Source organism: Parus major, chromosome 15 (genome assembly GCF_001522545.3).
Source record: "Parus major isolate Abel chromosome 15, Parus_major1.1, whole genome shotgun sequence".
NCBI lineage: Eukaryota > Metazoa > Chordata > Aves > Passeriformes > Paridae > Parus > Parus major.
The window spans coordinates 13,689,770-13,705,247 of NC_031784.1; the positions used below are offsets into that span (position 1 = coordinate 13,689,770).

Genomic DNA, 15,478 nt, shown 5'->3' on the forward strand with positions numbered 1-15,478 from the left:
GTGGCGGCGCCGCGCCGCCTGCACCGACCCCGTGCCGCCGAGACCGCAGCGCCGTCGCCGCCGGGGCTGGACGCTTCCAGGAACGCTGTGGTGCGGCGCGGGGGACTCGGCGGGGAACTGGAGCGAGCTGGGTACGGAGCGGAGGCGGGCGGCGGGAGCACGCGGTATCCCTCCGCAGGGCCGCACTCATCGGCGCCTCCGCAGGGCTGTTCCGCGGCCCCGACCGCTGCTGTCGGGAGCACGACCAGTGCTGGGCGCAAATCACGGCGCTGCAGTTCAACTACGGCATCCGCAACTATCGCCTGCACACCGTGTCCCACTGCGATTGCGACGCCAGGTAAGGCCGGGGCCGGGGGGTGAGGAAATGGGGGGCCTGGGGAGCCCGCCCTCTACTGATCCCTGCGCGCAGGTTCCGGCAGTGCCTGCTCGCCATCAACGACACCGTCTCCAACATCATTGGCGTCACATTCTTCAACCTGTTGGAGGTGCCATGCTTTGTGTTGGAAGAGAGTGAGGAGTGCGTCCAGTGGCACTGGTGGGGCGGGTGAGTGCCCAGGGGTGCCCTGGCCGTCAGCGTGCCCTGCTCGGCTGTGTCAGGCATAGTTTGGTTGGCGTGCAGGACCTCACAGCATGTGGTGTCCCCAGGTGTGAGCGTTATGATGTAGTGCCTCTTGCCAGGATGGTGCAGCAGAATCAGTACCACCCCAGCCTACCAGCAGAGAAGAGGGGCAGCCCCACTGTGCAGCCCCCAGGCAAAAGAAGGACTTTCTCTAGAAGAGGGCGTAAGTGGCTTCGACAGGAACTGAGGGCAAAGCCTCGCCATCACCAGGTATGGAGACGTAAGACAGCCCAGCAGCTGCAGGGCCCAGGTACCCCAACATTGGCCAGGGACAAGGCTGAGCTCACAACCAGGCACCCAGCACTGCAGTGGGGGCTAGAGCCTGACCCTGCAACAGCACTGACAGTGGCAGGACAGTATGTGGCTGGAGCAGAGCAAGGAGCTGGAATCTCAGCACGTCCTTGGTATGGCAGCATTAGACCCAGCCCAGCCACAGCACAGTGTGGAGTCACCACCATGCCAGCTGTGAAGGAGCGCAGGGAGAAGGGTGAGCTGGTACTGTGGGCAGCATGTGCACACTGCAGCCAGAGTGGCCCAAGGCCTCAGGCTTGTGGGGTCATGTGCTGGGGGTGGCCCTTACCTCCCTGTTTTCCTCAGGCACAGGGTGCAGGTGCAACAAACACCTGGGTAAGTGTGAGCACCAGATTGCACCCCATGAGGCAAAGTACCAGCTGCATAACGCGGACAGCCGGACACTCCTCCACTGCAACTGCACACACAGGTGTGAGTCCAGGAGGAAAAGGGCACTCTGTGCATACAGCTGGGGATCAGAGGAGGTGGGATGTCTGCCTTGGCCAGCATTTGCTGATGCATGCCCTCCTGTGCCTGCAGGCTGGCACGGTGCCTCCATAGGGCAAGGGACTGCAGTGACATGGATGTGGCTGTTCTGGCTGACCGTATCACCATGGACTGCTTTGTTCTGGAGCTGCCTGCTGCCTGCAGCCCAGGCAGAGGATCACAGCAGAGGTAAGTGGGGAGGTCAAGAGGCCAGGGCCTGGGTGGGGCAGGAAACCAGTAGTGTAAGTGATGGCCCCTGCTCTGTTGTGCCACAAGCAGGTTGCAGGGCAAGGGCAGTAGATGTTGGTGCTGCCAGGTTACAGTGATGCTCACAGATTTGCTTCTCTAGCAGCTGTACCACGGTGACCAGGGCTGTGCTTGCACCTGCACGGCAGCTCAAAAAGATTCTAAGGCGCTGGGGCCTTCTCCGTGTGAGCTCCAAGGCCAAACATCCACACAGGAAGACACAGGCCAGGGAAGGCACCCTCTGTGAGCAGTGCCAGCATCTGGTTGTACAGCAGACACCAGGTGCTTGGCCCCACAGAGTGCTTCGATGAACCCAAGCAGTGCTGCCTTGGGAAGGAAGGGGAGGAAGATGTGTGCAGCAGCTGCAGCCTGGAGGCTGCCTGGGGTCTGGTCCTCAAGTCCAAGGGTGGCACTGAACATGGCTCTTGGCATGACAGTATGGAGCTGGGGACCACAGCCAGAGCATAGGCAGAGGGACTGAGAAGCCTCTCAAGGAGCTGTGGCTGCCATCCATGAGTATCAAAAGCAAGGGGAAAGAAATAGGAGGGAATGGGGAAAACCCATTGTCCTTCCCTGGTGTGCCCTGGGACAGGGTGGGTAGCACGCCAGCCCACCCCTACACTGGTGACCCTTCAGCTGGGGACCCTGAGCAGTGAGGTGTGATCCCAACCCTCTTGCCCAGGCAGGGTAGGAGAGCTAGGGTCAGTACCTGCATGCGGCAGAAAAAATAAAGGGTGGTCAGAGCATGGTGTATGGTGCAAGTGTTAAGCCTGCCGTCCACTCTTGATGCTGAGACCCCCACCCTGGGGCTGATCCTGCCCCCTGCAGTGAGCACAGTGCAGCTGGGGTGGGCAGGATCATTTATTTTGTCACTTGCACTATGTTCAGGCTGAGGCACAGTGGTAGAGCAGGGAAGGAGCAAGCTTTGATCTCCAGGGTACCCTGTGGTGGTCCTTGCTCTGTGCCCTTCGCCATTCCTGCCAGAGCCCTGCCCTGGCCTCTTGTGCGACCTCAGGAGTGAGGTCAGCGTTCCTCTCATGGGACAAGAGTCCTGCACTTGGAAGTTCATGAGGGATTCCCCAAACGAGCTTTGCCCACCCTCCCCTGTGTTGTCACCTCACAGCCCTGCCCAGGGCAGGAGCTTGGGCTATGGCCAGCAAGGGGGGGGCCTCTACCTGCCAGGCACACAACAGGGGTGAGGAGTCACTGCAATAAATAAGGTAGGGAGTGTCAGCAGGGAAGTGGCAGAGGAAAGCACACAGCAAGCGCGCTATGGAGAGGAGAAAGGGAGCCGTTACATCAGTGGCCCATGGCATAGCTATGTCTGTCCAGTTCCTGGGGGCTGTGCCCCTCCTTTGGGGAGGTGCCACAGCCTGGGGGGCTGGTGGGGCTCATTTTCCGGCAGGGATAATAGCCCTGGTCTGAGCTCTCCTGCCGCTGGCCCAGGGCCTGGTCAATCATCTCCAGGCGCAATGCAGGCAGCAGGCCCAGGTTCCGGGGGTCAGCCCTGGCTAGGGAGCTGTCAGCAGACACACACCGGAGGCCACCTTGCTCCTGCACAGTCTGGTAGAATGAACTGCCCTCCGGGTTCTTGGCTGCCTGTCCCAGCTCCTTGCTTTTGCCTGCATGATGTCCCAACTCATCCTGGGGCAGATGGATAGTAGGGATATTCCTGGGGAGGCTGCGACGGCTCTGGGGTGAGGGACTGCGGCTTGTACCCCTGTCCCGGCTTGATGGCCGCAGGATGAGGCCCTGGAACTTGGCCAGGCTGGGGCTTCGGCTCCGGTGACGTTTCATCTTGCCCGGGCTGGGGCTACGGGATTTAGGGGCCAGGAGGACAAGTGTACTGTCATCCTCTTCTGAGCTGCTGCCTGAGCTGTCCGAAGAGCTGCTGCCCTCCTCTGACCTGGGTAGGGAAATCTGCACCCCTGCATCAGCACTGCTGGCTGACCCTCACAGGGGACTGTTGGGTACCACACCAGCTGGCCTCCCCCATACTCGTCCCCCCTCACCCTCACCTCTTGGATGTGCTCACCTGGAAGGGCTCAGTCACACCAGTGATGCTATTGGAGGTGTTGCTGTAGTATCCAAGGATGTACTCGCCATTCCCCTTGGGCAGTGCTTCCTCAGAGAACATCACCTGCAGCCCAGAGACACCTGATGGGTACTGGGTTTGGCACAGGGGTGCCCCCTCTCCCACCTCCAGTCCCAGCCAAAACCACAAATCTCTTGCTACAAACACCATGAGATTGCTCCAGGCTCAGGAAAAAGCAATAATGAGGTGCATGCGTCCCCCTACTCTTTCAGGAGCACAAAGGGGCCATTGTCCTGCCACTGTGGGGCAGAAGTGCCAGCAAGATGGCAGGGCTTGTCCCACCTCACCTGTGCACACAGCTGCTTCTCCAGGCAGCGCTCCCCATCATCACTCCTAGCCCAGACATAGGACACGTAGTCTTTAGGGTGCCGGAAGCCCACCTGTGTACAATACATAGGAGAACACAAGTGAGTGGGACAGTGTGAGCCCCACTCTGCAACATCAGTCTCCTGGTGCTTGGGCCCCTCTGCTCACACAGGGTGACCCAAAGCTGCCTTGCTCCACCCCCAGGTGTGCCCTGGGGCCCTGTGGGGCCCACAGAGCAGGAGGAAGAGGAAACTGCTGGACCTGAGCCTCCTGAAGCAGGACCACACGATGCCAGGGGAAGGGAGGGCACAGCTTCATGCCCTCACCATGTTTGCTGGTGGGGGTAGCTCAGAAGGGACCCCGCAGTGCTGTGCAGTGCTCCCCACTCCCTCCAGCCCCAGCAGCCCTCAAGCCCCTACCCGGTAGAGTCCTATCCAGTCCCAGGAGCTCCGGTGGAAGCCAACAGCCATCTTGTACCTGACAACTGCTTGCTCAGGCCTGCTCCACTCATCAGCCACATAAATCTCAACCAGGGGCTTGTCCACCTTGGAAGCAAACTGTCAGAGACAGGTACACGGTGAGCAAGGGAATGGCAAAAAACTGCCTCTGCTGCCCAGGGCCCCCATGCATGTACCCACAGCAGACCCCAGTAAGGGGCAAGGCAGCTGAGCTTTCCAAACGGAACTAAGTCCCCCCCCTGCCACAAGGCTGGGCATTTAAACCCTGCAGCTCCTGCCTGTGTTCCCAGCAGCCCTGGATAGTGCTCACCTGCACAGCGAAGATGGCAGCTACTGGCTTGTGGTCACTGATGGTGTATTCCATGTGACTGCAGTAGCACAGCTGGCTTACTGATAGCACACCCTGGCTGGGCCGGTGCCCACCTGTGCCCAACCCCTTGCTGGGAGGTTTTATCTTCCACAGGATGCGGTCGGTCCAGGCAGGTTTTCGCTTCTTGGCACTGCAGGGCACAGAGGGGCATCTCTTGCCTGGCAGGGGAAGTGGGCTCTGACCCAAACTCCCTCCCCCTGGCACTATGGCATGTATAGGCAGGAGATGCTGCATATCTTGGCACTCAGCACAGCTGCAGGGACAGGCCTGTGCTGCCAGCACTGCCATCACACCCCAGTCCAGCCTGTGCCTGTCCCAGGATGGCTGCTTTGCCTACCCCACCCATCCACTCCAGCACCCACACTTGGCCTTGCAGCTGTGTGCTGAGTGCCAAGCACAGAGCTCCTGCATCTCTCAGCCCCACCACACGCCCAGCTCTACTCGCCTACCTGCTGTCATACTTGTTGGTGCCCACATCAAACTTGAAAGTGGGTGGGAAGTTCAGGGGTCCCTCCTGGAAGCCTCTGAGAACAGGCCAGGTGCTTTTGGCAATGTTCAGCTGTGGGGAAGAGAGCACATCAAGGAGCACAGCAGCCCCCACAGCCAGACCCCTACACAAACCCCCACCAATATTGCTCCACCCTCACACACTGACATCCCAGTCCTGTTCCTGCCAGTTCACACAGCTCTCAGGGTTTTTCTATCTATGTCAGCAGCTAGTCTCTAGACTCAATGCCTCAGCTCTTCACACACTGATGAGGGAAGTGTGCCCAGCTCCATCCAGACTGACCTGGGACTCTGCTGTCCCTTCCTCCCCCAGAGACATGAGAGCCAGGGCCCTTTGTGTCCTATAGGTTGCAAGAGAACATGCCCTGACCCACAAGCTGCATGAGCAGTTTTGGGGAGAGTCCATCATTGCATGGGGTCCAGTGTAGGCTGGCAGCATGCCCATCCCTCACCTGATCCTTCTCCCAGAGCTGGCTCAGGACATTGCTGTCAATGGCATACTTCACAAAACAGATGTCCAGGCTCTCGATGCGGAAATTGAGGTCCCCAAACCAGAACACGAGGCTGTGGATGGTAGCAAGGGCAACAGGCTGAGGCTACCATAGCCAGGGACAGCAGGGGTAAGATGTCCCCAGCCTGGGGGCAGCCTTAGCCCACAGCACAGATGCTTTTGGGAACACTGGCACAGGTCAGTGCTCAGCTGGCAGCCTGGCCAGCTGCCAGGATTCTGTAGGTAGGACCAAGCCAAATAGGCCAGACTTCCCGAAGTGGAAACTGAGGGTGGAAATTTCCACAGTGAGGCACCCATTGGATTCAGATCACACAGCCAGGACACCTGGGCAGAGGCATCCCCTTTGCCTGACTAGTGCCAAATCCCAACAGGGCATGCAGTAGCTGTACCAGCCCTAAATGTGATGAGACCAAGACTCCCCTAAACACCTGCCCCACCATGCTGAGTCCATGCTAGGCCAGCTCTGCAGGCAAAACCTGATCTCCAAGCTGTGCTAGGATGCAGGGGACAGCCCCCCAGGCCCTACATGGAGGTGGTCAAGGACTGGGACTGGCACTAGAGCCCAGACTGGGGAGCAAAGTGGTGAGGTACGCACTCATGATCCAGGATGCCATTGGCCACAGGCCCCTCAAACTGCTGCATGTGCAGTATGGTGGCAAAGTCCTCCTTGCGCTGCTCTGCCTTCTCCAGGTGTGCTGGCAGGTGGCAGTTCAGGAAGCAGACCATGTGGCCGAAGATGGAGAGACGAACACTCACCCCACCCTTGTTGCCCTGCACCAAGAGGATCCCATGACTCCTTGGGAAGCCAGACCCTTGCAATCTCCCCCCAGAGCCACACTCACCCAGTATCCCCCCAGCCCTGTCCTAGTGCAGTCTGTCTGGATGTCGTGCAGGAAGGGCAGGTGGTAGTACTTGGCAAACACCAGCAGGATCACACCTTGCATCCGCACTGTGCTGACCTGGAATGGGAGCAAGGGCTGGAGCAGGATGGTAGAGAGCCTGGGGACAGAGGGACAACTTGCCCTGCTCTGGGCCATGGGGCAGCATCTCCACCCTTTGTGTGTCCCCCCTATCCCACAGGTGACAAACAGCACATCTGGTTCAGAGATCTGTGCATACCCCCCTGAACACTGACAGCCAAACTTGAGCCTCAGTGATGTTTGGCTTACATACGCTCTGAGGCAAATTCCTTGGGGAGCTGAACCTATCTAGGGGAGCTGAGCCTGCCCGGAGTCTTGCAGGCTGTTGCCAGCAGCTCCGGCCAGTTCCCACATTCACCTTCTCACCCTGGTTCAATGCAGGGGGCAACATAAACCCCAAAGCACCAGAGGCGAAGCATAAGCCCAGGAAAGGCAGCTGGGTGGCACAAGCCAAACAACCTGCTGGGTGAGATGCAGCAGCAGTCCCTGCTTGGATGGCTGCAAATCCAGGCAGCTCTCCCACCACACCACCCTCCAACCTGCAGTCCAGGTCTATCACTGTGTCCCACCTGTGCGGCAGGCAGAGAGAACACCAGCTGCCAACTCCTTCAGGACTCCTTACCAGGATGAAGTGGAAGGGGCTCAGCACATCCATGAAGAGTTCACTCCACTGATCTGTGAAGAGGGCATCCTTCAAACGCTTGTTTATCTTGGAGTTTACCTCCTGCAGCCTGAGAGGAAATGTATGGGTCCTTCAGCCACACAGTAGGAAAGCATATGTATCCCAGTTAGTGAAAACCTGGGAGAGGTGCCAAAGCACAATGCTGGACAGCAGGACAGGGTGGGAAGGGCAGTTCAAGGGAAGACACTGATTTTAGAGCACAAACCAGCCGTGTCTTCGCTCCAGTGATTCTGGGCCATGTGCTGGCAAGAGGCACAAGTGGCTCTGAATCCAGGGATCCTTGGCCCTTTCTAAAGCAGAAGCAGTTAGACTGCACAGGGTTGAGCAGAAGCCTAAAGCCCATCTCAGTGCGCAGGAGGGGCTTAAGTGGCCTTTCAGTCTCTACAGAGAAGTCATGTCCCAACAGCATGAGGTGTCCAGACATATTTGAGCTGCACAGCTTGAAGCAGCAGCAACCAGAAAGTTAACAGTGCTCCTCCCAGCTCAGCAATTAATGAAGAGAGGGAAAAATGTCCATAGAGAACAGTGCAATCAGGAAATGTCTTGCCCAAAAATATCGAGTGCTTAGAGCACAAAGACACAGATCAGAGGAAGGACACATCCAGGCAGAGATGCCAAGAAGTGAGGAGTAGCAGGACACTGTGTCCTGGCCAGAACATGGTCCCAGCAGGTCCCTACGTCAGCTATACCCCTCACCCAGCTCATCCATCCAGCTCAGGTTGACCTCTGCCACCCACACAGACCCGTTCCACTGGCCTGCAAGACTGAGGGGACTGAGAGGCTGGCTCCAACACAGCATCACAGCTCCAACAGTGTCAACCCCTTGCACCACTATGCCCTCTGCAGCTGAGAGCTTGGGGGCAAGTAAGTCCTGGAGGCAGATCCAGCTCTTCCACCTCATACCAATAGGCAGAGGCTGCTTCCTGCTCCCTGTGCAAAGACAGCATATCCCTGGCCTTAGCAAGAATTTACGCACTGCTGCAGTCCTCAAGAGACAGCCGCCCTCGCCTCATCAGCCTCAACCACAGTGCAGTGGCACTGCCCTGACAGCTGGTCTGTGTACCAGGGGCATGGAGCCAATTCAGCCTCAGGAGAACAGCAGATCTATGCCCTTGAGGCCTGCATACCACATGCAAAAGCAGAGAGGAGGAGAACGCTCCCAGAACACTAGGCCAGGTGAGTCAAATACCTTGACAGACCTGACAAGGACTGCCACAGCTCACAGCGAGATCAGGGCTAACTTGGCCCAGCATAGCCAGCCTCAGGCTCGATGAGGATTCAAGTCTAATCAGTTTTCAAGGGTTTTAGTTCCTCTCAGCACTCTCATTTTACCAGGAGCTGATTCTCCATCACCTTTTCCGACACTATCATTTGTGATGCACACCCTTCCCTGCTCCCCATGCCCCACAGGAGGCTGGTGCTGCAGCTCTTCCGTTCCTTGTCTCCCAGGGCTTTGGGGATTCCCCAAAAAGAGGACTTGTCAGAGGGGGAAGAGGAAGGAAAAGGGGGAGTCGCACCTCATCCTCTTACCCAATGGCGATCATGTCCACATCATTTGTCTCCCCCGTGTTGAGGTGCAGCAGGGACGTCACATCATTTGGGGGCATGGCTGTACCTACGTTCCAGGTGATCACTGTGATGCTTGGGAGGACAAAGGAAGAACAGGCTAACACGAGGGCTCAGAGGGGCTCCTTGTAACCCTGTAAGCCCCCAGCTCCACCAAGGAAGCTTTTTGCTGACAACACAAGTAGTCAAGGCTGAAGCTTAGTCATGGCATATACACCAGGTCCTTAACTCCTGTATGAGGGAGACAGGTTCTTGCCTCTAAGATCCCCAGGATCTGCACCTGAAATTTAGAAACTGGCATAAAAAGCCCTCATCTTCATCACCACCAGCTGACGCAGGCTATGAGACAGGGTGTCTCTGGAAAACCACTTCCCCCCCTTCCTCAGAAGGCTTGGGCTCCTGGGGAAAGGACCCGGATCTCAGTTCCCAGCCCCTGCCAGCCACAAAGGCCAGGGCAGCGCATGTGACAGCAGTGCTGCAGCCCCGCAGCGGTGTCCTTCACCAACGCAAAGCCACATCCATCACAACACATTAATGCCATTGCGCAACGGGCACCAGCAAAGAACCCACGGGCTCTTTCGGTAGTGACAAGGAGGAGCCTCCATCACAGGGCACACGCTTTAATAGGGAAGGAGAGCGGCGCCACGCTAGCCCCAGTCCTAGGGGACAGCCAGGACAGGTGGCACTCACTCCATAGTCGGTGTCTCTATCACGATATCCCGCACGAACAGTGGGCATCAGGCATCCTCCCCGCCGGGAGCTTGCCTGCAGCCTTGCACCCCAATCCTGCTGAATCTGCCACAGCAGAAAGAAGGGGCACAGCGGGTGCTGCTCCCGCGGTGCTGCGAGCCCCGTCCCCATGGCCCCACTCACCGGAACGCGCCGTCCTCCGGGGCCCGTCCTGGACAGTCCGGCAGCGGATCGCAGACGTCGCCGGGGCCGAGCTGGCCGAGGGGCCGGGCAACGACGGGCAGCTCGCCCAGCTCCGCTCGGGGGGTCAGGTCCGCCCACCCGCCGGCGAGGAACTCGCTGGACACGGCCTTGGGCAGCATAGGGGCGCGGGGAACGGCGGGGCCCGCCCAGGCCGCGATGTGGTCACTGGACTCCGCTTTGGGCAGCATCTCCCGTCGCTCCTGCGGGGCCGGCGCGGGGAAGGCGGCTCGCCCGGGCGCTGCCGGGAACGGGGGTCCGCCCGGGCCGGGGGACAGTAGGGCCGGCAGCGGGAGACCCTCGGGCGGGGTCTGGGCCGGGGGCCGCTCTTCGGTTCCTGCGCGCCGCGGGCAGCCGTGCCCGAAGCCATGCCCGTCCGGTCGGGAGCTCCTACGGACGCCCGGGACGCCGCCGCCAAGGAAAGGCGCCGCCGAAGCCCCAGCGTCGGGCGGGAGCCGAGCCGCGCTCCCCGGGCCGCGCAAAGGACCGGGTCGGGACCCCGCGCCGGAGGCCGAGCCCCGGTCGGCGCTACCGCGCCGGGCCGAGTCCATCGGCAGGAGGAGACCGAAGCGGCCCCGACCCGGCCCCGTGCACCTTGCGGCCCCGTGCACCTTGCGGCCCCGCCCCGTGACGTAGCCACACACTGACGTCAACGCCCGCCACCTGCGCGACGCCTTAAAGGCGCAGGAATGGCCCCACCCGTCGCTCACCTGCCATCCCGCTCATGTGATGGCCCGCGCCTCGTCCCCTTGTCCCCCGAAAGCCTTTCCTTGCGTGTGCGCACCTGCTCTTGCACGTCCACATCTGTCTTTGCATAGCTGTCCTTGCACATGCACACCAATCTTTGCACACCTATCCTTGCATGTATGCATATGTTCTTGTGCATGAACACCTGTCCTTGCAAATGCACATCTGCCCCTGCAAATGAAAGTCTGCCCTGGTGCATTACTGTGTATATGACTGTTCACCACTGCAGCTGTTGTGTCAGCTTGTGCCAGATGTGTCTGTGGTCTGCTGCAGTGTTTGCGTTGTTGGTGTGTGCACACCCACCCACCCTTGTGGCAGCTGTGTGAGAGAATGTGTGTGTGTACTTACATGTGGGCTGTAGCATTGGGTGTAACTAGTCAGGCAATGCTACCTTCCCAAAAGCGCCTCCAGAGGAGACAGCGTCTGGGCAGGCTGCAATCACAGACACACACACAGACACACACACACTCTCTCTCTCTGACACACCACGGATAGCAATCGCAGGAAGGGTCTCTGTGTGGAGTTCCAGTGAGGCTTATTCCAACAATGCACCAACGGGGTCCAGGAACAAACACAGGCAGCACTGGAGGGTCCAGGAATATATGTGGGCTTGAGGGGAAAGATCCAAGGGTCAGGGCCCAATAGGAACGGGGGAAAGTAGTGCAGAGGCGGGGCCAGGGACAGGGAGACAACGGGATTACAGGGGCGGAGGATTGCACCAAACTGGGGCCAACAGGGAAATAGGGAAGGGAGAACTTTCTAGGGAAGGGACATACAAGGTAAAAAGGGGAGCGACAGCCAACAGGCTAACTGGGTATATGAACTGGGGTACAAAAAAATGGACGTGCAAAGCACTATGGGAGAAGCCCTTCTTATTAACTTTAAAATGGGGGAAAACCTTTCACCCTGGAGGCCTCCTTCCACATCATGATAGCTTTTGGCTCCAGAGCCTCCACAGTGGGCTGTGTGTGCTTCATGTGCCTCTTTGTCTGTGTACTGCTCTGTGTGTACAGCAGTGTGTGTGCAGATATGTGTGTGTGAAGCTCTGTGGCAGCTGTGCGTGTCTGGTGTGCAGCTGTGTGTACGTGGCTTTGTGTGTAGGTGCTGCTGCACCTATGTGTGACAGTGTCCATGTGCTTCAGTGATAGACAGTAATCAGAGTCTTTTGCCCATTTTCTTGAATCCCCTTCAGGATTTTTTCCAAGTCTTGGTGGTTCATTAGCTGTCTTACTAATGTAATGTTCCTTCCAATGGATGTAGGTGATAATTTATGGTACATTGTGTAGTTAGATCTTATCAACTGGTGGGATGTAGCTAGTGCCACATATGAAAAATCATACCCTATTATCTTAACAAAATTATAAATACAGAAATTAGAATGATTATTATTAGGTAAGGTTACATTGTTATCATCTATTTCTACGGAAACACAAGCAACTCTTAAACATACACAACCTTGGCCAAGATATACAAGTACAGTTTTTTGATCAGTATCTGGATGAATCTCAAAGTGGCAAATGTTTTGCTCAGTGTCCAGACATATATCTAGTGCATCAGTTGTGTTAGTCTCACAGAAAAACCCTTGTTGTTCTTGGGTAACACAAGATTCCAAATTTATTTACAGTTTGCCATTTTTCATTTATCATCCGGGCCCATGCTCTATGCTCCGAGGGGTAGAGCACTGTTCTTTCATGATTCAGTCCTAATGCAATAATAGGGTGGATATTGTAAATTGTGGCATTATATGTAGTCAGCATGAAAGCAGTAGTGGTCTCAGTGGTGATGTCATAAGTTTACCAGAGTCCACCAGGATTGAAGTTTTCTTTCTAAATTGTTTGCATTGTCCCAGACAATCTTCCGAATCTCAATTGGGAAAGCACCTTCATTTCCTTCCCTTATTATTAAAGCAATCATTGACTGTACTCATAATTGTGCCTGTATGCAGCTGAGGGCTAAGGACACATTGTTCTGGGCCATATTAAGTGCATTTATTATTAGTTTGTGGTCTTGGTCTCCAGTTTCTTCCCATTTTGGTAAAACTTTGGAAATTTGCCATTGGTTAGTTCTTAGTGCTAATAAAGAGGATTTTAAGGGCTGTTTTAGTTTGGTCAAATCACTTGTTGCAGCAGCTAATTTATTCATTAATATTTCCAAATCAATTCCATTTAGGACCCCCAATTGTGTTCCTAATATTCCAGTTAAATCTCTTCATCTTCTGCTTCTGAAGTAAATTTGTTTCTGCAACCATGTTGCCCAGCTCTCAGATGATGTCTTTAGGAAAGAGGAGCAGGCTGGCTGAATCTCAGAGATGTTAGTTTGCATTAGTAATTCAATATGCTTGAGAGACCACTCTGGGTTAAATAAAAGTTGTTGTTGTCTCATATTCCATATTACATAGGGGCCAATTTCATAAATTTCAGGTTCAATTTTAGGTGGTGTGGCCTGAGCTTGGGTTACGGTTGATTTGGTCATTGAAATAGGCATGGCTTTTATTTTAAATTTGAATGAGATCCCAGTAATACCACGGCTCCACAGGCAAACCACATCTACTGTCTGCACTAATGTGAAGTTATACCAACAATCCAATTTACTTAGATGATTACAAATTTTTCAGTGCTTGCCTGTGGGATAAGTTGAAACGCTAATTTGAATTGCCTTTTCATAGTTAGTTCTGTTAATCATCCGGCATCCTACTCTGATAACCTTTCCTATAGTTCCTTGAAGGATCCACAACTTTTCTCTTTGCCATTCTCGCTTTTCATACACCTGGTTTTCATGCATAACCACAGTTGACAGGTTTAAATCCTTGATATCAGAATATTTTCCCATGAATCCAGTGGATTGAATGAAAGCTTGGGACCAAGGCCATTCCACACTTTTCTGGCTAGAGGTGCTTTCCAATTCTTGGATTACACTTATAGCTACAAGAAACACAAACAGAATGATTCTATTAACTAGGTTACTGCAAGCTAAATCATGGAATACTCCCAACTGCAATGTACTCATTTTGCTCTAGTAAGTTTTAGTTTCAGTTCATTGTCACCCAGTGTTACTTTCCAAGGGGCTTCTGGAGCCTTCTTCACTCGAGAATGTTGAATCCAGGCGCTCTGTTCCTTGATCTTAACTGCAGTGAAGGTGGTGAGGATCACCTGGAATGGTGCTTCCCTCTGTGGCTCCAAAGTTTTTTCTGTAAGAGACTTAATATACACATAATCTCCAGGCTGTATGTCATGCACTGGCCCATCCAGCCCTCTGCTCCAGGTTCCAGCCACATGTTTCTCAATTGCTCTGAGCTGTTTGCCTAGGGCTATCATATAGGCAGTCAGCCTCTCCTCCCCCACTTGAGTAGACAATCCCTTTTGCACACCGTATGGTCTCCCATAAAGCATTTCAAAAGGACTTAGTTTTTCTTTGGCTCTTGGCTTGGTTCATTGATCTGCATCAATGCCAATGGGAGAGATTGAGGCCAGGACAAATTAACTTCTTGTCTCAGCCTCACAATTTGCTGTTTAATTAAATGATTCATTTTTTCCACTTGGCCACTTGACTGGGGGCGATAAGGGGTGGGGAGTTCCCAATCTATTTCCAGATGTCTACTGATTTGTTGTACTATTTTTGAGATAAAATGTGGCCCCCTATCTGAAGATCTTGTGTCTGGAACCCTGAAGCGTGGTATTACCTCTTGTAACAATACCTTGGTTACCTCCTGGGCTTTGGCAGTTCTGGTGGGAAAAGCCTCTGGCCACCCTGAAAAGGTACCTGTTAAAACCAACAAATATAGATACCCCCCTTTTCTTGGGAGTTCTGAGAAGTCAATTTGCCACTGTTGTCCAGGCTCATGGCCTTTCCCAATCTGACCAAGTTTTGGTTTGGGGGTATTCTTGGGTCTGGAGGCAAATGTCACACTGCCGGGTTACTTGAATGACAGTGGAGTATAGATTTCTGGCAGTGATCTTTTTGATGAGATAGTTATACAGGGCATCTATTCCCCAGTGTGTTTTCTGGTGTTCTTCTTTTACTAGCGACCATAACAAATGAGAAGGGATGACTGTTGTCCCTTCTGCAGTAATAGCCCATCCCTCTTGGTTATATTTTCCTCCTTGATCCTGAATTAATTTTCCATCTTTTCTGGTATATACTGGCTTACCTTCAAGGGAGACCTGTCCATTGGGAATTAGGGCTCCCTCAATCATTATCTCACCTTTTGCTGGTTCTTTTGCCTCTCTGTCCGCCAGCTCGTTCCCTCTCTCCAATTCTGAGCTCACCTTTTGGTGTGCCTTAATGTGCATAATTGCTACCTGCTCAGGTAGCTGGACTGCTTCCAGTAGTTGCAATATCTCCTGCGTGTGATTGATGTTTTTCCCTTGTGAGTTTAACAGTCCCCTTTCTTTCCAGATGGCTCCATGTGCATGTATGTTGAGGGTTAGGTGTCCTTTTTTTTTTTTTTTTTTTTTTGTTTTGTCCTTCTGGCCTGCCTGGGGAATTTTTTTTACCCATTATGTGCTGAGACAACTTAGCTACCGGTACTTAAGGGTGCTCACAACGGAGAAAGAGTGGCCGGGCCCAGGGGGGGAGGGAAAGGGGGCAGAAAAAGAGGGTGGGGACGTTTTTTTAGCTGGCTTTCACCAGTCTCTTCGGGGAAGGACGTTGGTGTGCTGGGTCACGAAGCTGCTGCAGTGGAGAGAAGGGAATTTCGCCATCACCCAGACGGAGCGGCTGCTTCTTCTCCTTCTCCCCTCTTTGT

At 54.9% G+C, this 15,478-nt stretch overlaps 2 protein-coding genes across 3 annotated transcripts; one reads left to right on the forward strand and one right to left on the reverse strand.

The window, feature by feature from the left end:
• Position 1: 1 nt before the first annotated feature.
• On the forward strand, positions 2 to 1,471 carry PLA2G3 (phospholipase A2 group III; the record flags this gene model as incomplete). Its single annotated transcript, XM_033518241.1, has 6 exons — positions 2 to 131; positions 205 to 337; positions 410 to 544; positions 646 to 1,106; positions 1,217 to 1,395; positions 1,451 to 1,471. Coding segments are annotated over 6 exons (1,059 nt in total), but the record flags the coding sequence as incomplete, so codon positions are not given.
• Positions 1,472 to 2,485: 1,014 nt separating this feature from the next.
• INPP5J (inositol polyphosphate-5-phosphatase J) lies at positions 2,486 to 10,602 on the reverse strand. 2 transcript variants are annotated; one of them, XM_015644272.2, is made up of 12 exons: positions 9,931 to 10,602; positions 9,022 to 9,132; positions 7,432 to 7,540; positions 6,732 to 6,848; positions 6,485 to 6,660; positions 5,831 to 5,942; positions 5,321 to 5,430; positions 4,812 to 5,001; positions 4,463 to 4,600; positions 4,025 to 4,117; positions 3,678 to 3,782; positions 2,486 to 3,562 (listed from the first exon to the last, which is right to left on the reverse strand). In XM_015644272.2, exons 1-12 carry the CDS (start codon positions 10,536 to 10,538, stop codon positions 2,942 to 2,944), a joined length of 2,490 nt encoding a protein of 829 aa, XP_015499758.1. In that variant the 5' UTR covers positions 10,539 to 10,602; the 3' UTR covers positions 2,486 to 2,941. The 2 variants fall into 2 exon arrangements, with proteins under 2 accessions (XP_015499758.1, XP_033374003.1); XM_033518112.1 differs by lacking the exon at positions 9,022 to 9,132 and having other exon boundaries at positions 9,931 to 10,597.
• Between the last annotated feature and the right edge of the window lie 4,876 nt (positions 10,603 to 15,478).

Bases quoted from the DNA above. Each gene is read 5' to 3' on its own strand.
- INPP5J (XM_015644272.2), bottom strand. From the start codon at position 10,538: ATGGACTCGGCCCGGCGCGGTAGCGCCGACCGGGGCTCGGCCTCCGGC. The intron at 5,002-5,320 runs GTAGGCGAGTAG...TGTGCCCTGCAG, and splicing joins ACCAACAAGTATGACAGCAG to TGCCAAGAAGCGAAAACCTG. The intron at 3,783-4,024 runs GTGAGGTGGGAC...TCTGGGCTGCAG, and splicing joins AGAAGCAGCTGTGTGCACAG to GTGATGTTCTCTGAGGAAGC.